This window comes from Numida meleagris, chromosome 27 (genome assembly GCF_002078875.1).
Source record: "Numida meleagris isolate 19003 breed g44 Domestic line chromosome 27, NumMel1.0, whole genome shotgun sequence".
NCBI classification, from domain to species: domain Eukaryota; kingdom Metazoa; phylum Chordata; class Aves; order Galliformes; family Numididae; genus Numida; species Numida meleagris.
In genome coordinates, this window is record NC_034435.1 from 4453078 (window position 1) to 4475739 (window position 22662).

A 22662-nucleotide genomic window follows, 5' to 3' on the forward strand; every position below is an offset into this window, starting at 1 on the left:
TGGTGAGGAGCTCCTGGTGCTCCCAGGCTCTGCCCCAGTGCTGGAGAGCAGTGTTGGGATGTGGGACTGAGATGAGTGCAGCTGAGGTGCCCCTGCTCCCTGAGCCTCTTGCTCCATCACCAACCAGAGCAGTGCAAGGTGGCACTGACACCTGCCAGGACCCAAACGTTCCCGACTCTTCCGAGAGCGCGTGGCAAAGGCAGAGCGCGATGGGGAGCGGAGGGGTGAGGATTCCTTTGGGAAATCACGTTCTGAAGGTTCTAAGCACCAAAAGTTGTGCTGAAATCTGAACATCTTCAGCTATGGGGAAAGAGAAGGAAACACCTCGAGCTGTCGCAACGATGCGTGTGCTAATTTTAGAACGTTTTTAAGTTGTCCTCACTTTCTGGAATTAGATTGTGCAATTTTTTTTTTCTCTAGCAAATAAATGAGTTTTGTTTTTAATGAAGAAATGTTAAATCTCCCTTACATTTCACTTTGAAAGAGCTATAAAAGTGAAATGTGGAACTCATTCTTCCATGTCGATGATTAGAAGCCCGAAGTACATCTGTTCCACATGAACAACTGCAGGCTTTGCTGTCACAGAAGGGCCGCTATTTTTGTCCTTTACACGGATTCCTGTTGATTCCATTCCTGTATTCTGCTCTGCAAAGGCAGAAAAAAGTCACAGTCCGCACTGGAATCAAGCGGCAAGTGTTCGGATGCAAAGGGAAAAGGCTCTGATATTAAGCTAAACCACCCTATTTATTAACAGTGAGTGTGGTGCAGCAGTATCAGGGCTCACAGCTGAACTGCTGCTGGAAAAGCAGAGGATCCTCATTAGAGCTGCAGAGTAATTGCATGAATGCAGCACTTGGAGATATGATCTCATTTACAGCTGTGGAGGAGCCCTGCAGCCGCTCACTCCCGGAGCCGTGGCACCGTGCGCTTTGGTTCAAAGCAGTTCCCAGACTCCGGGTCACGATTTCACTTCTCCAGAACAGTGAATACCTTTCTTAGCTGCTGAGAGCCAGGTACGGCTCAAAATTATGAGGTGAATTTCGGTTTTTGGGAATGAGTTATGAAGGTATTTGAACCTGTGCTGTGAATTTATGTTTAAATTCCACCCTTGTTCCATTGGAATTCCGCATCGAGCTCTGGAGAGCGGCGGTAATTTATGTACAAGGATGCCTTAAAATAAGCCTCCGTAATTACAAAAATGCAGTGTTTAAATTTATAGTAAAAACCCACACACTGCTGGCGAAACTGTAACTGCATCTGGAAAACATTAAGGATGCTATTAAAGCAGTCCAGCATCGACTAGAAATGAGACTGAAATTACAGCGCTGCTCACTTAACCATTTTTAGGAAGCGTGTTTTGAATCCGACCGCTGTTCCTGGCTGATTTTTTGATAAAGCACCGCGTGGTTTCGTGCGTGCCGCCCTCTGTGCTCTTCCACACAAACCTGCAGCTCCCCGTTCTGCCGTCCTCTCGCAGCTGAGGGCTCCGAGCACCGCGCCGTGGGGAAGGGAGGCCCCGAAGGAGAGGGAAAAACCACAGCAGTTAAAAACTTGTTTTATTAAAAAGATGAAATGTTTTCAAACATTGAAAAATCACGTTTTTATAAAAACAGAAATAGGCAAAATACCCATTTGTCTTCTATTTACATATACAATATTTCTCGCCGTATAAAATTATTTACAATATATAAAAAAAATTACAGTAAAATAGGTTATTTTCTTACAAGACATCAAGCCCTGTACTTCTAGTGTAGATCATGGCAAACAAGAATATTATTGCACCTGTGAAACAAACAGTCTAACAATAGGAGTGTTCTGTGAGCCATGCCTCCAGCCAAGATCTAAAATAACATCGAGCTACAGTAACATTCACTTAATCTCTCCTAGGGTCAACTTCAGGCAGTTTCCATACAAACATTGTCTCGTTAAGCTTAGGGCAGTTAGAATCGGAACAGAAAAAAAGATATTTACAGCTTCTTCTATACAATCTGTATGGAGTCTCACGGAGTTTACCCTTCACAGAAGCTGCATAAATAACCCCCGTCCTCCCCGCACGGCGCGGGCAGGTTTGCGGACACCGTCCCGCCAGGTTCTCTGCAGGAGACAACGGCCGGGTCTCCTTGTGTCCAGTCCTTCGGCTTCGCGGCCGGAGCGCCGCCGCCTCCCCACGTAGTACCAGCTACAGGATCTGAGCGTTCTGCGCCTCAGCAGTTCCTCACATGCACTGTCCCGTGGGCCCCGCGGCTACATGTGCCGCTTCATGTGCAAGGCCAGGTGGTCCGACCTGGAGAACGCCCTGTCGCAGAGGTGGCACTGGAAGGGCCGGTGCCCGGTGTGCTTGCGGTAGTGGCGGGTGAGCTCGTCGGAGCGGGCGAACTTCCAGCCGCAGCCCTCCCAGTTGCAGTGGTACGGCTTCTCACCTGTCAGGAAAGCACAGTGTGACTCAGCGCGGCACTCCCACGCCCGGGCAGCATCACGCGGCGCTCGGCGTTCATCCCAGCGTACGCAACCGAGCCCTTCTACAGCGAGATCCAGTACGGAGCCACAGCGCTGCTCCTGTGGATCCTGTACCGTCCCGAGAAAGGGCGCTGAAAGCCGCCCCTGGAGCAGCTCTGACCCACAACCAGACGCTCTAGGTCTGACCAGCTGTCACAGCCCAGCTGTGGGCGCTTCGGGGACTGAGAGACTAACTACAGGGTTAAAGCTCAGGCTGCCGCAAGCTGCCCTCCCACCCGGCGCTGCGCGAGGGCACCTGGCCGAGCTTACCTGTGTGCGTCCGCAGGTGGGCCTTCAGGTGCGAGCTCTTGGTGTAGGTCTTCCCGCAGCCCGCGTACGTGCACGTGTGCGTGGCCGTCCTCTTGCGGGGCCAGGAGCGCCGTCCCCTTTTCGGCTTGGAGTCCAGCAGCTCCAGCGGGGAGGAAGGAGGGGTGAGCATGCCCCGGGGAGCAGAGGGCTGGAGGGGCAGGCTGTCCTCGAAAAGGCCGAACTGGGAGGTGTTCTGGTACTGGAGGTGCGTCTGCGCGTGGTGGAAGCCGGAGGGCGGGTGGTAGCTCTGCTGGAAGGACACGGACGAGGGGCACATCATCTGCGAGTGGCAGTCATTCACCATGAGATCGTCGGGGCTCAGCGGGGGCGTCTCGGCGCTGGGGATCTGGGGAGAGCTGGCCACCCGCGGCTGCTCGTAGGCCATCATGCACGTCGCGCTGCCCTCCTGCTTGATCTTCGGGCAAGCCTGGGGCACCAGACCCAGGACCGGTCCGTAATTGTCCATGTCGGGCTCGGGCTTGATGTTGTCCACGAACTGCGGAGCCCCGAAGCTGGGCGTCACGAAGAAGCGCCCGTGCACGCTGCCGGCTGGGCAGTAGCTGGAGTCCATCTCGGGGCGGATCATCTCGGGCGCGATGCCGGCGCTGTAGGGCGGGGGGCTGCCCTGCTCCAGGGCACTGTAGCATCCCGGGGACGGGTTTGTCTGGTAGAAGCCTCCGCTCTCCCCTTGCGCGGGGGGATAGTCCCCGCCGGCAGCCCCTTGGCCGTAGCCGTCGCTGCCCATGGAAAGGATAAAATCCAGCACGTTGTTGAGGTCTTCATCCTCTTTGCGTGGGGAGAGGTCGCCCCAGGTGCCGCCGGGGGCCTTGGCCTCCTGCTCGCACTTCCACCTCTGGGGGAAGAAAGAAAAGGGAGAAGGTTAGCGGTGCCGCCGGGAGCGGGGGTCGGGGGCAGCGGGGCGGGCAGAGCCGCGGGGGCTCGGCCGGGCCGGGGCCGCACTCACTTCGTGGAGCGCTTTCTCGCGGCAGGGGCTGGCGAAGGTGGCGAACGAGGGCAGGATGGTGTCACTCAGCGCCATGGTGCGGCCGGGCGGGACGCGGCGCGCAGAGCCGCCCTCCCACCTTATAACGCGGGCGCGGGCGCCCTCAGGCCAATTGCAGGGAGCGGAGGAAACGCGTCCCGGACGGGGCGGGCGGGAGGCAGCGGCTCGGGCGCAGCCTAAATTTAGCCCCGGTATAAAAGGACGCGGCGGCGGCGGCCCCAGCCCGAGCGGGGCGGAGCGGAGCGGAGCGGGGTCCAACGGCGGCCCCTGACCACCCCCCCCACCTCGGGGAGCGGAGCTGGGACCCCCCCCCCCCAATACATACACACACACACACACCACACACACCTCGGAGCGGGGCACCGCGGGCTGGCGGGGCGGGGGGGACTCGGGTTCCCCGGGGTGCCGGGGATGGGGGGGGTCCCCACGGTGGGGGGCACTGATGGGTCCGTATCTGTGCGCACCGTGAACGGGGCGATGTGAGGGACCCCCGTCCTGGGGCCCCGAGGGCATCCCCGTGGCACGTGGGCTCAGTTTGCGCGGGGGGGACCCGGTGGCACGGGGTGACAGCGCTGGGCCCACGTGCCCCGCACACTGCGAGGGATCCGCTGCGCAGCGGGGAGCTGCTGGCTCCCAGCGAGGCGTGAGCGGGGTTTGATCCCTTCCCGCAGCGGCTGCCCCGTGCCTGGCCTCATCCCCGGGGCGTGCGGAGGGACCGGCCCCAGAACCGCAGGAGCAGAGGTGCTTCGTGCCGCTCCTGGGCCGCCTCCCTGCGGGGAAAGAGCCGGGAGCGCGGTGGGAGCTCGGGTCTCGGGCAGCGCTTCCATTTGCCGCACAAAGATCGCCCAAACCAACGTTTCCTTATGACACGGCGAGAGAAATAACGCCAGGAGCTCCCGAGCTCTCCTCTGGCCGTCGCCAAATTATGGTCCTGGGCTGAATGGTTCTGAGGGGAACGCTGTTCTCCCTTGCCTCGGCCTCTGGCTCAAATGCCTGCTCTTAAGGAACAATTCTCCAATAATTTTTGATAATGTGCCCCAGACTGCTGCTTTTGAGAATCACAGCTGCTTGGCAGCCATCCAAGACCAAAAGAGCAAAAGTGGCAATTCTGAAATGAGGAAAAACCATGATCTACTGCGGATAGAGCGACTCTTTGAAAGCCAGCTTCAGAGAAAGAGCTGCGCTTCCCCTGCACCTCCTCCGTGCCTCTTTCGCGATCGCTTCTGAAAGAATTTCTGCGTTATAGATGAGAAAAATGTAGAACAACCCTCACTTTTATGTGCTGTGTGCCCCGAGAGGGGAAGGAGTGATGGGTTCTGGATCTCAGGGAGCATTCTGAGCGTGTTCGCTTGAGCCCATCCCAGGAAAGTGCAGTTGCTAGGGGGAATAAATGATCTTTTCAATAGCTGCACATGTTTTAAAATAACGAATTTCTCTTGTATAACTTTCTATACTTTTTACTCTGAGAGTTCGCGGGATGGCCAGGAGGAGCAGCCAAACTTCTGTGACTGGAGCAGAATCAATACACTGAATGCATGGTAACGAAGTACACAAAGATGTGTGACTCATCGCTATGTAATGTCACACTTGTGTAATCTTTCAATGTAAACTCTTTTCCTCTAATAAAATGTTAGTAAGTGCACAATACGTATATATGGTGCTGTGAGTCAGCCAAGAAAATACACTCTGATGAATTCAGAATGAATGTGAATGTTCCCCCGATAACACACCCTGAATGTCTGTGTCAGTTTATGTGCTTGTGATTTCAGCAACAGCTATAGCAAAATATTTTGTTTCTAGGATATACAACTGTATGTGTACCTTTCACGAGCAGCTCGCCCCGCCGCTGTCTTGCAGTAGGCGCTGGGAGGACGTTTGTTTGCAGCAGTGCTCTGACTCTGTCACACAGCTGCGTCATTTTTCTTTTCATAAAAGGAGCGTTTAATGGGCAGGGAGGATGAAAGCTGAATTCATGAAATAATGGAGTCGCTGCCTTCAGTTTCTTTTTGTTTTCCAATAAAGCTATGAAGCTACCAGACGATAGCTATATTAAACCTGGTGAGAGGCGTGTGAGAATTTATTTACGCTGTGAGTCACCGGTTCTGTACAAGTTGAGTACAGCTCTGCCATGACCTTTCTTGGGTCTGCGATCGCTACGCTGACATTTTCCGGCTTTATTTATTTATCTGTTTATTGCTGTATGCAATGGTTATTTAAAATGTCTGACATCGAGACCCTGGCGCTGATCTCACTTATGACAGCGTAGGAAAGGAGTGATGCCACTGGTGTAGAGATGTGAAGAGTGTAAGATTAGAAGTATTTCTTAATGTGCCGTGGGTAGAGGAGAGCTAAATGATGTGTGATTTGTCTTCCAGCCAAAGCAAACATGGGCTCTACCATTTCTGTACGACAGCGTTGATTTTTCTAGGTGTTGCTGCTGATCTCTGTTGTTGCTTTTACATCAGGGGAAACTTTTGACGGGATTGTAGTCATGAAATAAAGGATTGAGAGCCAGGGCTGTGTGATGTTCACCCCCAGTGAAACTGCAGCTGGCGCGGTTGGTGAGGTGCCCACACGTCACCTGGCTTCTGCAGCTCTGAGTCATCGCAGAACTCAAACAAACAAACAAACAAAGCTGCTTTCTCATGGGATTGTTCTCAGGGAGCCCCGCTGCACCTCAGCCACCAGCACGGCAGCGCGGTAAGGGGTGAGGGTTGGAGCTGTCAGTGCTGCGGGCGATGCTGTGACCAAGCACTGCGGGTGCAGGTGACACCGACGCTGCATCTCTGTCCCATACTGCCGTTGTTCTGTGGAATTTCTTTCTTTCTATTTCTATCAGACTCTGAATTAGTGTTTTCAAAAGTCTGGTATCAAAGAAGAAGTTGGTAAAATGATGAGAACTACCACATAAAGGAACTGTACAGGTGTTTTTAAGATAGGCATCTCTCAATTCGGGGAGAGTGATTTAATCCCATGGGCCTTTTTTGTAGTTAAAGTAACATCACAAATGAATTTGATAAATGAGCCGTTTTTACCAGAGCTTTTGTGAGTGGAGTTTGTTCCCATACGAGGACCTAAAGGCAAAGGCAGGCCTTCATCTCTTTGGTGACATGGAGCTCCTGGGCTCGTCACGCCTTTGATACGACACATTTTCCTTTCTGTGTGCCTGTGCTTTTCTTCTCAGCTGTGTGCGTGTTCTCAAAAACTTTCCCTGAAGGCTGAGGCATCTGACAGCAGCCATCTCCAGCAGGGTGAAAAAAGGTGTGTATATATATATATAATATAAAAAAATTATACATACATACATATATATATATATATACCATGTACATATATACGCTATCAGCCAATGTTTTCTATGCCAAAAACCAGAGCACTGTTCCTTCCCAGAAGTACGGCTTGAAGCTCCCCTGTACGGCTGCGCACGCTGTTCATTTCTGCACAGACAGCGAAGCAGTTCGAATTATTTAACAATAGCGTGTCCTTCCAGTTCTGCAGCACTTCCTTGATCTTTGCCATCTACAACTTTATCAGTAACGATTTCTGCTTTTTTCCAGGTCACTGTTAACAATGTTGAATTGTAAGTGGCCCTGACAAAGATAAAGAACTAATAAACCTGCTTGATTAAAAATTAAATGAGCTTTCAAGATGTGCCAGCTCGCATTTGGACCAGTTTGCGTGTGCACACCATATTGATTTGTCATGTTCTCGTTTCTTACTGTGAAAATCACATTGCGCAAGGCGCATTCGCTCGTTACATCAACACCGCCGCCTTACTTAAAACGCTGTTAAAAGCCATTGTCATTAACTAAAGCTGCTCCATTTACGATTCTTGTTATGTAGCAAGCCCCTCCACTATTTTGCCCATGTTTCTATAGCACAGAAGAGCCTATGTGGGGCCGTTCTGTTTACCCTGTTAAAATATATTGACATAATATTAACATTCTTCAAGTCACCTGGGGCTTCCCCACTGCTCTGAAATTGATTGATAATAAACATTAACCATCTGGATATCTCGTTAGTTGGTCCTTCTGAAACACTTACTTACAAGTTACCCAGACCTGGCAACTTAATCTTGTTTGAATTGAGTAGCAGTTGTTTTAACATCCTCCTTAGTTACTGGAATGGAAAGTATTTCAACATCATTATTGTCTGATCTGAATACAGCATCTGGCTTCTTCTCAGAGAGGGAACAGAAATATTTTTCAGCGCTTACTTCCGCTTTTTCAGCATTACTATTGACAGGTCTATCATTTCTACTCGTTCTGATGGCAATCTTAATTCCTTTGAGTGGAGCCTTATGAACTCATTTTGAAGGTTAACAAATGTCGGCCATTGCTGATACTTTTAACCGCTGCAGACTTCCATAGACACAAAGGAAGATTAAGCTTAAAGTCCATCTCAATAAATAAATCTGCTATAAAAGCCTTCTCAGAAATACACGAGGAAATACTGTCCCTATGGTTAAAGTAAGTTAATGGTTCAATGAATCATGCAAAGTTCAGATGTTTTGTGAATTTAATTGTGACTGGGTAGGTATTTTTACTCAAGTTTGCCATGTGAAGGATGATAGCATTCAGCTGTAAATTATTATAATTTTTTTTTTGTCATTTTTAGTTGGGGGCTTTTCAGACCCAAGGATTTTACCCCAGTTTTTTAATTACCAGCTTTGATGAGGTACGTAGTTGTGCTTCTGCCAGCACTTCTGACGTGCGCGCTGAATGCACATATGTTGGATTGCAGATGTCCCTTTCAGCTGTCAATTAAAAACACATTTGATGAATCTTTCTTTTTTTATACAGAACTGTGAAATGATACCACAGTTTCAAAAACTGTATTGTCACATTTATCAGTGAAACTGCCTAAATTATCAGGCACAAATTGTGAGCCACAGTTTTCAATTGTTGCCAAGTAGTTCTTACTGCAGAATCAGTAGTCAGGAGATGGACCAGAAGGGTTGTGGTAGAGGCCAGAAAACACCTGGTGTGGTTTCATCCAGGTGAGTTGTATCAGCACAACGGCACTAACGCAGGCCGTGGTAGGACTTGGGTTTCTTCTCCATGAGCCCTGAGGCACAGTGCCATAGACTGAAAAGCCCCACTTTGTCCTGGAACAGGGTGAGTACTGCGTTGTGAGATTTCATACTTGTGTCTGTCCTGGTCTTTGTTTTAGGAAAGCACTTACCTCATTTACTGGAGATGACAGGAGGAAAAGTAAAATGATGTATTATCTCTTATGTCCACTTGGGACAATTAGTAATGTTGTAAGACATGCAAAGTTAACTGGGTTTAGAAGTAAGAACTGTGTTTGGGGTTTAATTAATGCAGGAAAAAAATTCTGTTTGAGGGAACTTCAAAGAACTAATCAGATGCACTTTTCTTTTTAATTTGTAAGATCTGTTGCAGTCTGAGTCAGCATGGCAGAGGCAGATGGCTTTCTTAGCACAGTTTTTGTCACTTTGAAGTTCATAGTTTTTAAGTGGGGGAGGGGGAGGGACAACTGGACAAAGCTGAAAGCCAGACACAAGCAGGGAATTATTCAGAAGTAAGGAAGGCTTTTTTTTTTTTTAATCTCCCCTCATTGACATGCAGAGCATATTTATAGGTGGTGGTTTTATCTGATAAGTAGAGGATAAGTCACCAAATACTCCAAGTAGGAGTTCATATAGGGTGTAGGGTGGAAAGCCTTGTTTAACGTGATGAGCATGTAGGGTACAGTTCTCATTTATAAAATGACTTCTTTGTACTGCACCTGTATTATTTATTAGTCATATGTCCTGCAGTTGTGTAATGGGAAATACTGGAGCAAGAATTTTGTTAACTGTGACACTGTTAATTGGTATTGGTTGCTGCCTGGAATTACTTTCCCTGTTTGAATACATGGAAGTATGAATCAGAGCATAGTGAATTAGCCAGGGAGAGGAAGACGGGCATCTCTGCATGGTAGGCTGTATGGATAGAGCAGCTGATCTCATGTGTCTTCCTGGGCTGTGAAGTCCTTCTCAGACTTACATCACTGTAGTATTCAGAATGGTACATATATATACATTTTCCCATGATCACAATTAGTTGTATCATTATGATTAAGCTTTGAAACTGTAGTCAGATATTTTGGGACAGACTGTTTCCTGGAGGCTTACGTCTGTTGTTGCGGCTTTTTTTTTTGAGCTGTGAAAGCCAACCTTTTTGGATATTTATACATTTAAATTCCTGGATGCCCCGAACTTAAGAACTGTGCCTTGTACCGTGTAGAAATGCTTTCTCTCCAGAAACAAAAGTTCTACTCATTTATTCGTGCTCCCTGGAAAGTGTACTCCCTGTAGCTCAGCTGATATGCCCCCAAGGAATGTCACACCTAGTGCTGACAATAAGCTCTATGGTGCAATGAAGAGCCAAACTTCAGGGTTGACAACGGTCAAAATTGTTAATATTTTGTGCTATAGCAGATATATATACATAGCAATTATAGTTCAAGAGCAGAATGCTGTTGAAATCCCTTGAACGGTTACAGCTATTCTTGAGCAATAAGATTCTTTTCGAGAGACGGGCTCATACAATGCAACTTTGTAGAACGAGTTGTGAAATTTTCTTTTCATTTGCCACATAAAGTGCCAAATAAATGTTTGCAATAAAAATACAAGCCTGGGAAGAATGTGTTTGGCCAATTACAGCTTAATGCAAGCTGCAAAGAAGTGTTCAGAATGGTGTTCAATATGGATGTTAGCGTTCGGTTACAGTGGGGAAAAGGGGCACGAATTTGCCCAACAACCAGTGGGATTTCAGCCCATGTTTGCAAAGAAATTCATTGCCTTTGGAAGGGAAGAGCTGGGGCTCTGCACACTGAGCATGGCAGTAGGAGTGGGCGGCCTTTGCTTGACACGAGCGAAGCACCGGCACTGCGGAGCGCAGATCGGTGCTGCCGTGCGGTTGCCGCATTTGACTCCGCTTGGCCCGTGCTGGGCCTGGGGGTGGTGAGAATTCGGGGGCCCTTTCTCCTGTTGCTCAAGAGTGGTGTGATTCACCTTCTTCCCTTTTTCTCAGTTTCACATTGCAGAGAACGGAGTTATTTTTCAGCACAACTTTTACTTCGGCCTAAAGTTAGTTACTGAAACGCTGCGCCTGCACCTCGGCTCGGCCCGGCCGTGCTCTGCCCCAAAGCGAGGAGATGAAAAGGCACAAAAAGGGGCAGCCGTGGACCCTGCGTCTCCTCGGGCAGTTCTCTGCCTCCTTTTGCTCAGAGCCACCTGCTCTGCTGAGATGGCGATGTCTCATTCGCATGGAATCGGCGCGCAGCAGCCGGCCAAGAGGCAGCGGCGTGTGCGAGTGAGCGAGAGGGGATCCTGCGCGGCCTTTATATACCGGGGTTATTTTTAACCACAGCCTCCATGCTTATTACAGTGTTTCCTCTCTCAGACGCTCAGGAAGCCCACTTGGCTCTGTTTCCTGCTAACATGCGGCCCTGGCTCGCAAAATCTCTGAGAACAACAGGCCTGAGACTGCTCGGCTCCATTAAAAAAGCTGGCAGCTTGTCAAGCCCTGACAGAAAACCTTTGAAAGCTCTGGATTTCCTCCAGCTAATGTATGAGGCTCCTACATCGGTGGCAAATTAGACTGAAACAGCACAAAATGCTCCTATGTAAATAAGCCCTTTTTCTCCGCGCTCACCCTTTTAATAGTTCGAACATTATTTATAGTTATTTCTCTGGATGGAAAAATATTTTCATGTTTTTCCAAAGATGGGTTCTCGTGAAATGTTTTCCTTGTTTATTTGGTGGGTTGTGTGTGTGGATTTTTTTTTTTTTCCTTTTTTTTTTTCTTTTTCCTTTGAGATTTTTGTGACGGTTTTCTTAAGCTTCGGGAGCAACCTTTCCTTCCTGGAAACGCACAGCATGGCGTTGTGAGCCCCTCTCCAGCTACTGCTGTTCCACAGCCGTTCCAGGAGGGCCACAGCAGACCCCGCCGGCTGCTCGGCTCCTCAGGGATGGCAGGAGAGCTCAGCTGTGCTCTGTCGGTGCCTTTACCTCTGCGTTCCAGGCACCACATTGGTCCTCTGTGGGTTTTTCTCCTGTGACTTCTCTCCGCGATTCCAAGGCGACTCCTGCTTCCAGAAATGCTTTCCAGTGTCAGAATAGGTGACATTTTACCGTATGATTACGTACTGTACAGTACGCACGCTGTGTTAACCTCACCCTCAGCATCTTCCCATGTCTGTTGGTAGCGATGACCATAGATGCTAACTCCAGAACAGTGGAGCTCAGTAATTTGCTAATTTTCGAGGAGCATTTCCATCATTGCCTGTGCCATCACCAGCTTAAGGTTATCCATGCACCTGAGACATGAACAAGAACGAGGTGCACCTTGTCCCAGAGCCAGGAGGCTCGGAGATGGTCGCTGCAGGTTTGTTGTGGTGCGGTGATTTCCCTGCCCTTTTATTTCCTTGCTGGGAGGTGATGCTTATTCTCCCACAGATTTAAGCACCCACAGCTTGGTCATGTAGGAACTGTAGGGCTCTGTCTGCACTTAAAGGAGGGTGTGGTGGATAATTCATCCCATTTTGAGATGGTATGGCCAGTTCTTAGCCAAGGGCAATTGCAGTTAATACTATTCCAGCTCTACAGATCTGTGGAATTTCCTCCTTTTTTTCATTCTCTTTCTTAAACGGCTCTCTTCAGTCCTTCATTATCCTCAGTCATGTCCTGAATAACTACATTAGATTCTGCCTTATAAAAGTAAAAAAGTATATGATTCTGATTTCAGGTTGACCATCTCTGTCATTTTTGTATGGCAGGAGCGTTTTTGCTGTCTGCCTTTCCCTTGGACCCTGGCTCTTGTGTGAAGGCATCTCCAGTGGCAAATACCACATGTAGCTTGAGGAAGAGAGTAAAATTAGCATCTATTTTACTGATATTGATAACACTGCTCAAGCAGCTGTGGTTTGCTACATCAGTATTTCATCAGACAGTGAAATACTGAACTGGGAGCTGGTTGTATCAAGAATGATCTTGAATGAGTAACTACCACCATCTCTCAGATGACCCTTATTCTGATTGAAATCATTTCATTCCCAGAGTTATCTACATTTCACACAGATGCGGTTAACTTTTGCAGTTGAAAATGACTGCTGTGAGAGGAGAAAAATGTAAACAGTTTCTAGAAGTGAAAGAGATTAATCCCATGATTTGCAGTTTTAGCAACGCGTTTTGTTGTTCATTCATTGCTCATCTGGGGCTTTTATCTCAAGCCATATCCAACAACTGGGCTTTGGGTATGCCAGGGGCACCCTCCTTTGGATGGATCTTGGCAAGCAAGTCTTTTAAATTCAGAGATTCATTTTGGCAAGTGATCTTTACTTTGCAAATGCAATTTTTGCAGTTCTAATCACAGTTCTTAGCATTTGCCGCCCTACCTGTTTGTGCAGTTTATGGAAAAACAGGTATGCAATAGCAGATTCACATTTATTTTCAGGCAGGAAACCAAAAGTGCAAAAATGCATCATGAACTGAAGGGTCAGAGTGAAGGCTTTTTAAAAAAGAATTGAGGTTGTTGGGTTGCATTTATCAGGCACAGTCAAGCGGTCTAAAATTGACTTGTTTTGATGCTATTTGGAGCTCGGCGTAATGAAAAACTGACTTTGTGCAGATTGACTTTCTGCGTCACAACCCGTCTTGGGATAGTAATACCAACAAGGACAATTAGTTTAACTGTCGTTCACAATTGCTGTTTGTTTGTACTGGATGGTTTATGGTAGAAACTGCAGCACAGCCTTCCATTGCAGCCCGTGCCAGCGGCCTCGGTAATTGCCCAGTAGTCGCTGAAGGATGGACTCACCAAGGGCTTTCAAAGCTAACCTACCCTCTTTCAAATATAACTGAAATTTATAGCTAGCAGCTTCAAAAATAACTCACATCTCTGCCACCTCCAAAAACAGCTCTGGGACCATGTGGCCTTGTGGTTATGGCTCTGGGGTTGTGGTGATGAAGTCAGAGATTCAAATCCAGTTGTAGGGAGATAAAAAAGCTTCAAAGAAAGTGAAACTGTTTTCGCCTTGATTATGTGGAAATAATAATACTTAATTTTACTTAGGCCTGAAAAAAACAAAATTCACAGCTAAAAATAAGGTATGGAGCTGTAGTGTCATGCTGGCGTGATAAAAGCATGTGGCTGGTGCGAAGGGAGCGCATTCGGTCTGCCTTGTCAGAGGGGTTTGCATCTCTTCAGTACATCAAATCGAGGTGCAGGGTGATAAGTCAGGCTGAAACCTCTGCATAAAGAGGCTAGATAGGGGAGATCTGGATTTTTCAGGGTACCCTTCATCTGACAGGTTTGGGATTTCAGATAGGAAAGATTTGTGCTTGTCTGAGCTCTTAGTGACCATTCACGGCACATGGATGGAGTTGTGTAAGAATTCTAACGATGTTCCCTGGAAATTGTTATTAAGGTACAATAATTAGCAAATGTAAATTGGATAATAGCTCTGCGGTGGTGCCTTATACAGGCTCAGGGTGGACAGGGTGTTTTCCGCTGTTAGAAATTTGCTTTCCCGGACTGCGGTGCCTGTGTCTTGTCTCCCATGTAAGGGTCTTTGTGCTGTGGGGTCCTGTAGGTTTTAAGGAGCCATCAGACCTGCTCTAGGTGGAGGATGCAAGAGACTGCCCAATGGCTAAAGCCTCGGGATTAAAGCAGTGTCCTGGAGACAGTTGTGTGAATATCTGTGCACACAATATGCGTTCAAGTGCCTTGGGCCAAAGAGGAATCTAAACTTGGGCTGAAGGTAATGAAATAATTGCCATGTTGTTGGCATATGAAAGCTCATGAATCTTTGCAGCTGGAAAGCTCTGACTTCCCCTCAATATGCAGAATGGTCACCAAGCCCTCGCAGTCCTGCTGGGCTGTTCCTACAGCCAGTGAATGTTTCAGGGGTTTTGCTGAGAAATCCTTCAGGCAGTCTCTTTCAAAACCTGGGCCAGTTCTGACCTTCCCCCACTAAAAGAAGGAGAAAACGATCCTTGTGATGTTAACATTCAGGTTTGCGATCTCTTGCTGATTCTGCTCTAAGTTCTCTCTGTTTACACACAGAACAAGAGGATTTCTAGCGTAAGCTGAGGGCAAATGTCATGTTGCAGCCTTGCTCCTTTGTACGTAGGATGTAAATGGGAAGGTGCATTTCGAGGCATAGCCTACAGACTGCTGTAGGTCACAACAGGAAGATCCAGGCTGATATCAGCCCCAACAATAGCTATTATTTTGTTATGATGTTAGTTATGATGACATCTGGAAGCCCCAAGTGAAGTTGTCACATTTTTCTCATTTAGTAATATTTCAATGGAAAAACACAGAGATGGTAATGAGCATCAGTGGTACGTGTTTTCCCTGTGATGCACAGGGGATTGTCCAAACCTGATTCACCAGTGACGAGCTCAGCAGATTATTTCCTGAACTGCACTGAGGTTTAGGCTGCAGCAGAGACAAGCAGTGAAGCATTTACTGACAGAGAACTGATGTTTCTGCTGTTGGAATCCAGTGGATATCAAAGATGTCTTTGAATTTCTACAATTAGAAGCAGCCAAATAAAAACCAAATAATTTTCCAAGCAGATGGCCTTAGCCCTCGATACCAAAATTATCAAACTCCCAAAGCAGTGGTTTTAAGATAGATGTTAATGGATCTTTGAGCAAGAAGCATTAGTGATCTGGACTATAGCAACATTTTAATTAAGAAGTTGTACAATAACAGACTCAAAATGTAAACTTCAAAACATTTAAAGCCTAAATTACCCTGGGTTAAGAATTGGCATTGAGCATGTAATTTTTAACATTCCAGACTGCCTTCATTATAGTTCAAGAAGCCACAGAAATACACTGTTACGAGCCAGGAATAGTTCTTCCTTTTATTTGGAAAGAGAATTACAGAGGGAGCTATTGGGAACTGAAGTTTAGTTCCTAAAGCAGGAGCAGGCTGCAATATTTTTATACAGAACTGCAACCACAGACTTGCACTCGCTCAAACATGCTGGACTAAACGGTGCCGGCTGTATAAATACTCAGCGCTAAGTTAAAACACAGGTTCTTTTTTATTTCAGCTTTGAAGGTTTATCATGCTATTTCTACTTTTGCAATATCGTTTAAAGTCTAGATGCCATATATATATAAAGCAAAAAGTGCTGGTAACTTAAACCTGCACATTAAGACGATGGTTCTTCAGGAGGTTTGGAGAAGGGCTGATTCTGTTCCGGCCATTGTTGATGGACGCAATGCTTGCTTTCGTTTGTGAACATGTGCTTAAAATGAAAAAGCAAATCCTTCTGGTTTTCTTGTATTTTTTTTTTTTTTTCCGGCGGGTTACTCCTCAACTGCATCATAATGTTCATATAATCTCTTTTTCAGAAATTGGACTCACATAACTAGTTGGTATGCAAAATATGTAAGGCCCCAGTCTGCTCCGAATTACACCCATGCAAACCGTTGAAACTTAAAAGGGAATTTAAAATATGCATGAGTAAGGAGAACAAATGGCGCCTCAATTTGCAAACAGCGCTTTGAGGAGATGCTTCAGAAGAGGTGTTGTGGGTGTTGTGTGATTCCTTACCTGTGCCCCCAGGACGGGGAGGAGAGAGGCTCTGATTTTTAAACCAGAAGAGGCGAAAACCATGTTTTATTGGTGCTTTTGGTGAATCAAAAGGAGTAGGAGCAGCCATTGTCGCTCTCTAATGTTCTTAATTAACCATAATTTATTGAAAAGCACCTATGGAAAAGTATACTAAATCTCATGGCTTGTCAGAAGTCAAATGTCGGATTGTTTTGCCGAGAACAGTAAATAAACTCAACATGGATAGACAAAAGGGCTTTGTAGAAGTGAGTGGCTGCAATGGTGCTGCTCAGGAAGGTGCTGGAGAAGGGCCTTGCTTTTTCCTGTTCTGTTATAATGGGGTGGGAACTGAATTGGCTTCGTGGCCTTCATTGACTTGAGAGCATGGAGCTGTGCTTCTGAAGCCTTCGTCCCAGGACAGAGCGCTTTTTGCATACTTTAGAAATTGTTTTGACTGTTTTCATATTAACTATTGAACCACAGTGGAAGCGTATGGATTCAAGATATTTCTGGTGATTGTGTAACTGGAAAAAACTGTCCTGATTTTAAAGTATTTTTGGCATATGAGTGAAAGTAAATAAGCAATTCTAGAGACTCACTGGAAAGTAATTGCTCCTGCAGGACACTGGCTGTGCCAGGAGCTCTGGCAGATGCACTGAGCCTTCGCTATTAAGATTCAAATGAAAGCATTTTTTAAAGCAAAAGATCAAAATCAAGGATATATAATCTAAAATGTAAGGAATTTGGAAAGAGCAGCTGCCTGTGAAGGGAAATGTCCAACCAGATGAGCTGGATTAGGAGGGAGCACGGTGCAAGGAAGCCTGGCGAGCTCCAGGGGCAGCTCGGCTTGCGGTGGCAGCGGGGCTGAGGGCAGGCCGTGATGGTGCGGGAGCTGGGGGCCGGGCCTGGGGCCTACTCTGTGGCTCTGCTGGGGACACACAAACCGCTGGGGTGACCCGGGGCTGATCAGAGCTGCAAATGCTGGCCCAGCTGAATTTCTGATGGCAATGGCATGTTAGACAGCAGGAGGAAGAGCAGCACCTTCTGGAACCACAGGGCCAGCGGCCTTTGGATAGGAACAGTTTGTCCCTGCGCTTCCATCCATGATTCACCAGTGTGAAGGAGTCATCAAAGCACCACTGTCAGCGAATGTGTCACTAGAGGAAGTGTTCTGCTTTTTTCCTAAACAAGAAGTTAACAAAGCATTATTTTTCACTGCCTTCACGCTCTAAGCTGGTGTTTTGGAGGCCAGAGCTCCTGTTCTTTGTTGTTGCTGTGTTCACTCATTTCAAAGCCATAGCTGAGTCTCCCCAGGCTGCTCTGCAGGTGACGCATCTGTACAAAGTGCTGCTTTTGGCTTCAGCAACTTAACAGCACATCAGTAAACATCAAGGGGCTGTGGACAGGCATGCTTTCTGTAGTAAAGCACATCAGTGATTTTGAAACTGAAGCTACCTGCAGAAAAATCTTCAAGAGATGAAGATCTCCACCTCTCTCACTCCAACTCTTGATTTTGTTTTCATTGTTTCTTTCTTTCTTTCTTGATTTCTTTCAACCAACGTATGCTCAAGCTGCCCTCTTCCTGGGCTCCCAGCCACGGGACCATGGCATAGAAATGGCATTTCGTGGAGCAGATATATCCCAGATCTTTGTAGACACTCATTTGTCCGTCATACCATGTCCAAAGAAGCCTTCCTGAGATCCTCAGAATACTTCAGTACAGGATAACAGGTGAAATGAAGCGCTGTTAATGTTTCACATTGTCTTGAGGGTTTGTAGCTGGGTCCAATCAAGGTAGCACCAAAGTATTAAATCAAGTAAACGAGCATTAGTTCTCCATTCATTCTAACTGGACATTCCCTTCTCAGATAAACCAAGAGAGGAGAGAGGCCAGCCTCTGGAGAGAGAGAAACATGGAGATAAAAACGAGGATTTCATTTGAGAGGTGCACTGGTGGAAAGCTTCAGTAGAAGGACTCTCGACTCTAGAGATAGAGATGTCTGTGCAGAATAAGCTATTTCCCTGTAGTATCCTTCCCTTGGAGTTAAATGTTTTACTGCATGTTCATTATTTCATTGCACTGGCACGGGCTTCCCAGAGAGCAGGAGGTGCTCGAGGCCATGGATGGGGCTTTGGGCAGCCTGGGCTAAAGGGAGTTGTCCTTGCCATGGCAGGAGATTGGAACGGGTTGGTCTGTAAGGTCCCTTACAACCCAACCATTCTGTGATTCTATGACTTTAAGGAGGGGAAAAAAAAAAAAATACACCCCAGACCCCTAACATAGCAACAGGGGTGTGAAGAGTCATCCTACGGGCACGGTATGGGTTGTGCTCTGCTCTGTGTACTGGCGCTTCCTCAGCCTGTTTGGTTGGGGTTTGCCAAGATCACAGCTGACTTTTCAACTCCTCCACACTTCGGTATCAACCGAACAAGTCGTTAGAAACCACTGAAACTCCAACCTCTACGAAAGCAACGCTCCCACGAGCCATGTGCTGCCATAGGGCACCCAATGCAGGCTCTGAGCTGACACAGCACCAACCAAGAGGTTGTGGCAGTGCTCATTTTCAACGCTGGGTCAGGCAGTGGGATCGGGTGCTGCCATCTCCTCTTGGTGGTCCCTGAGAACACAAGGAGCCTTTTCTGTAGCAGTGCAATTCTCCAGACGTTGTCACTTTTGAAACTGCTGTCTGAGAACGCACAGAGCGTGCCGCATCTCAGCGGTGACCCTATCCGTTGCCTGCTTGAGCCTTTGCTGCCACTGCCATGTCTGATCAAGGCGGGTGTTGTACAGAAACTGGTGAAAAAAGAGATTAAAGCCCAGATAGATTTAGAGGTGAGTGAGAAATTAACTCTTCAGGGCAAGGGATGCCTTTTCTCTGTGGTGTTCATTCACTTTGATGCACAGGGGAGGTTTGGGACTTCTGGATACCACAGCACAAGCCAGTGCCAATAAAATAACATGGATCAGAGCGGGTCAGTACAAGGGCTGTTCGAGGGGTGGATGATGTCATAGCACTGTAAGAAACAGCAGCTCTCTGAGATTTGCAAGCTGCAAGCAGACACAATGGGATCGCTGCAGGAAGCGGTGGCTGAAATCCTCCGGGCTCCTCATGTGGGTCTGAGGAGGAACCTCAGCACTCCTTGACTTCAGTATCTCTCTGCCTCCAAATTGCTCTTGGCTCCTCCATTTCTGCAGCTGATAAGGACATGCTATGAGGCAACCCCTGCAGGCACTTTGTGTTTTGAAACATGCTGCTCAGTGAAGCAAAATAGCTGACGTCCCTCTGCAAAAAAAAAGAGGTCCAGGAATAATATCTTAGAGCCAAAGCAGGAGTCTGCCAGGGAACTAATGCCCTTGGGTGGATATTACTGATATTGTATTTGTTATATTAGGCAAGAGAGGTCAGCTTATTCTTTAGAATAAGTTACAGTAAACAAGCGGCGTAGCTGAGCCCTACAGAGTTTCATGACTGATGAGTTTAAACGTTAAGAGCTCCTATCATACGAATCTTGATCGAGGGAAAGATAAATGTGCTGTTTTTTAGCATTTCACTACAAACACGGTGTTTGTGCCAACTGACACAATGATTAAATATGATCCTCTCTTCTCAGAAATGAGGAGAACTGTAACCGCACCGAGCTCTCCGCCGCTGATAGAAGATAAAGGAGTCAAATCGTGTGTGGTTTCCTTCAGACCAAGTTTGTGGCGCAGAGTTTCATGAATGATGTTGTCCAAAGTCAAAATAATCTGGTTCGCCCAAAGGTATTTCTACGAGGACTGTAAGGCTATGGATTTCTACAGAATAATAGAAGAGGTCGATTTGTCCATAGCACCGTGCTCAGCCTTGGCCCAGTGCACATGGAGGATAAATGCCCTAGGAATTAATAGACACTCGATTGCTTTTGATCTAAAGCTGGCTAATAAGGCAATCCAGCTTTAAAATGGGCATGTTTTTGTATTATCATCATTGCTAGTTAATACACAGGGTATTTCCTCACCACTTTGCCCCAGCCGCTCTCTCTGCTCGTGGGGGTTTTTGTCCCATTGCTGTGTCTGAGCAGTGCCACCGATGCCCCAGGGACGCGGGGCCAGCCCAGCTTCATGCAGCCCCATGGCCGAGCCCTGCCGAGGCCCTGGTGCTGGCTGAGGGAGAAAACCAAGAGCAGCTGCTTGTTTCTTTTCAAGAGTATCAGAAAAACAAGAAGATGGTTCCATCCCCATGTGCGCCGAAGGCTTTTTCATCCTTTTCACTTTCAACCACACAAATGGCAATCATTCCTCTCTGCATTTCTCTTAGGAGCTTTTCCAGTGTATTGCACTGATGCTCTGCAGGTCGGTGGGAATTAGCTACAAGGAGTCTTCCCCTGCTGTAGACCAACATAAAAGCAGTGATGGAGCTGCTCCCCACCAAAAAAAAGAGGCGAAGAATTGCGGCCCTAGACTCCTCCCTGCATCGAGGTGCTTCATACACGGTGCTCTGCAGCCTCCCAGAGCCCTGTAGAAGGCTTGGTTTGCTCACCCTAAACAGGACTCCTCGCCCTCCCTGAGAGCAAGGCACTGCTGGGTCCACACGCTGCCTTTGTAGGAAGCGCCAACACCAACCGGTCCCGGCATTAACGCAGCCAGGTTTGCCATGCTCCACCAAAAGCTGCCCTGTGCTTGGCCATGCCCCACTCCTCAATCTCCATTGGATTTGTCCTGAGTCCTTCAAGCTCTGCTTTGTAGGGCTGCGTGCGGGCAGAACCCAGTTCTGCAAATAAGCTCGCATCACCGTGGTGATATCACCTCCATGCTGTGCTGGACATCTGCTGTGACCAACACCTGCTGATTCCCCCCGGGCCTGAGTCAGCCCTGGAGCCACAGCACTGGGCTCAGAGCCTTTCTTCTGCTGAGGGAGCTTTTAATGGCTCTGGACTGGAGGCTGTCAGCACATGGCTAATGAGATGCTGTATCATATAGAAGTGCATGATGGATGCAGGGAAAAGCAACTGCAATACTGATATTCTCTCTCACACTGAAGGTATGGGGAGAAGAAATGGTCAGGAGACCAGCACGCCCCGTGCAACACAAAGCGAACAGCTTCTGTCCCATATGGCCAAGGGCAGGGTAACCACTGTCCTGGAGGGGAAAGGGGAAGATAGCTGGCACTCAGCCCAAAACAGAGCTGGGATTCCCAACTGTGGTGTGTGTATGCGGATGGAGCACGAGGCAGCCGCACATTTCTGGTACCAGCTGCCCAGCAGGGTGGGACAGGGCATCTCCTGTGCCTCCATGCCCTCGTACGGCCACCACTCTCACCAGGATCTGCGCAGGAAACACGAGTGAGAGTTCCCCGGGTGCGCTCCTGCCCACGTTGGCAGCCCGGGGACGTCCCAGGGCGCTGCAGGAAGCCCCGCTGAGCGTGGAGGTGTGCGGTTCTTGCGAGGGCAGAGCTTTGATGAGCTCAGCGAGGGAAAAACCTTCTAGGAAGGATTACTCTGAACTTTTGGAGGCGCGGGGACCAGTGTGGTTGTTTGTAGTGCAATGTTTCTCACAACTCACTGCTCAGAGCTGTCTTCATGCACCGTGCGTGTGCTGCGGCAGAGCTCCAGGGCTGCATCTCCTGGAGATACCCCAGCTCCACGCAGGGAGCTCTGAGCTCCCCCACATCAGCTCTGCTGGCAGCAAGCACGTGCACACGGACACACACACTGCGCTGGAAGCAAACTCTTCTCTTCTAGCTTGATTTTGGCTGGCTGTATCTTCCAACCATTGCAGCTGCCGCTTTTCTCTGCTGCATTCATGTTCCCACCCTCCCTCCAAAAAAGAAGAGATCTTACATTTGATGATACAAAAAAAATTCACTTCATTAATCTCGATCCCTCTGGCTATACCGTCACAAAGCAGTGCTTGCAAAAAAGAGAGCTGCTTCATCACAACAGAGCTCGGTTACTTCAGAAAGGACCAAAATGTTCCTTCCTTCCCACCACCTCCTCCAGTGTGTTGCAAGAGTGAGCAAGACAGGAAAACAGAGCCGTGTTACATCGTCCGTGCCCGCAGTGTGCCAGACCTGCAGAAATAACTCCTGTTGTCATCAACCCTTGATATTTTTGGGTTTTGACATCACGCACAGAGATAAGTTTGGGGACAGAAGTTTAGAGCCATAGGAGCACGGCAGCTCCCCATGACGGGAGCAGGGTGACACAGGGCACTGCTGGTGCCCATCCAGGTGGTGGGACGAGGGCTGCAACGAGCTGAAAGCAGCTGAGGGTTTTGTGCTGAAGAATGAA

General features: G+C 48.0%; 1 protein-coding gene and 1 long non-coding RNA gene across 2 annotated transcripts; one reads left to right on the forward strand and one right to left on the reverse strand.

Moving 5' to 3' along the window:
• On the reverse strand, positions 1539 to 3923 carry KLF2 (Kruppel like factor 2). Its single transcript, XM_021378797.1, has 3 exons — positions 3770 to 3923; positions 2767 to 3658; positions 1539 to 2420 (listed from the first exon to the last, which is right to left on the reverse strand). The coding sequence occupies exons 1-3, from the start codon at positions 3842 to 3844 to the stop codon at positions 2245 to 2247; spliced, it is 1143 nt and encodes a 380-aa protein (XP_021234472.1). The 5' UTR covers positions 3845 to 3923; the 3' UTR covers positions 1539 to 2244.
• On the forward strand, positions 8744 to 21187 carry LOC110389041. Its single transcript, XR_002433044.1, has 2 exons — positions 8744 to 8925; positions 16191 to 21187. It is a non-coding gene; the product is annotated as an uncharacterized LOC110389041 (long non-coding RNA).

What these genes read in the sequence shown, in the direction of transcription:
- KLF2 (XM_021378797.1), bottom strand. Translation starts at nt 3,844, where the DNA reads ATGGCGCTGAGTGACACCATCCTGCCCTCGTTCGCCACCTTCGCCAGC. An exon ending in GCGAGAAAGCGCTCCACGAA is followed by an intron (nt 3,659 to 3,769) that starts GTGAGTGCGGCC and finishes TTCTTCCCCCAG; the next exon opens with AGGTGGAAGTGCGAGCAGGA. An exon ending in CCACCTGCGGACGCACACAG is followed by an intron (nt 2,421 to 2,766) that starts GTAAGCTCGGCC and finishes CTTTCCTGACAG; the next exon opens with GTGAGAAGCCGTACCACTGC.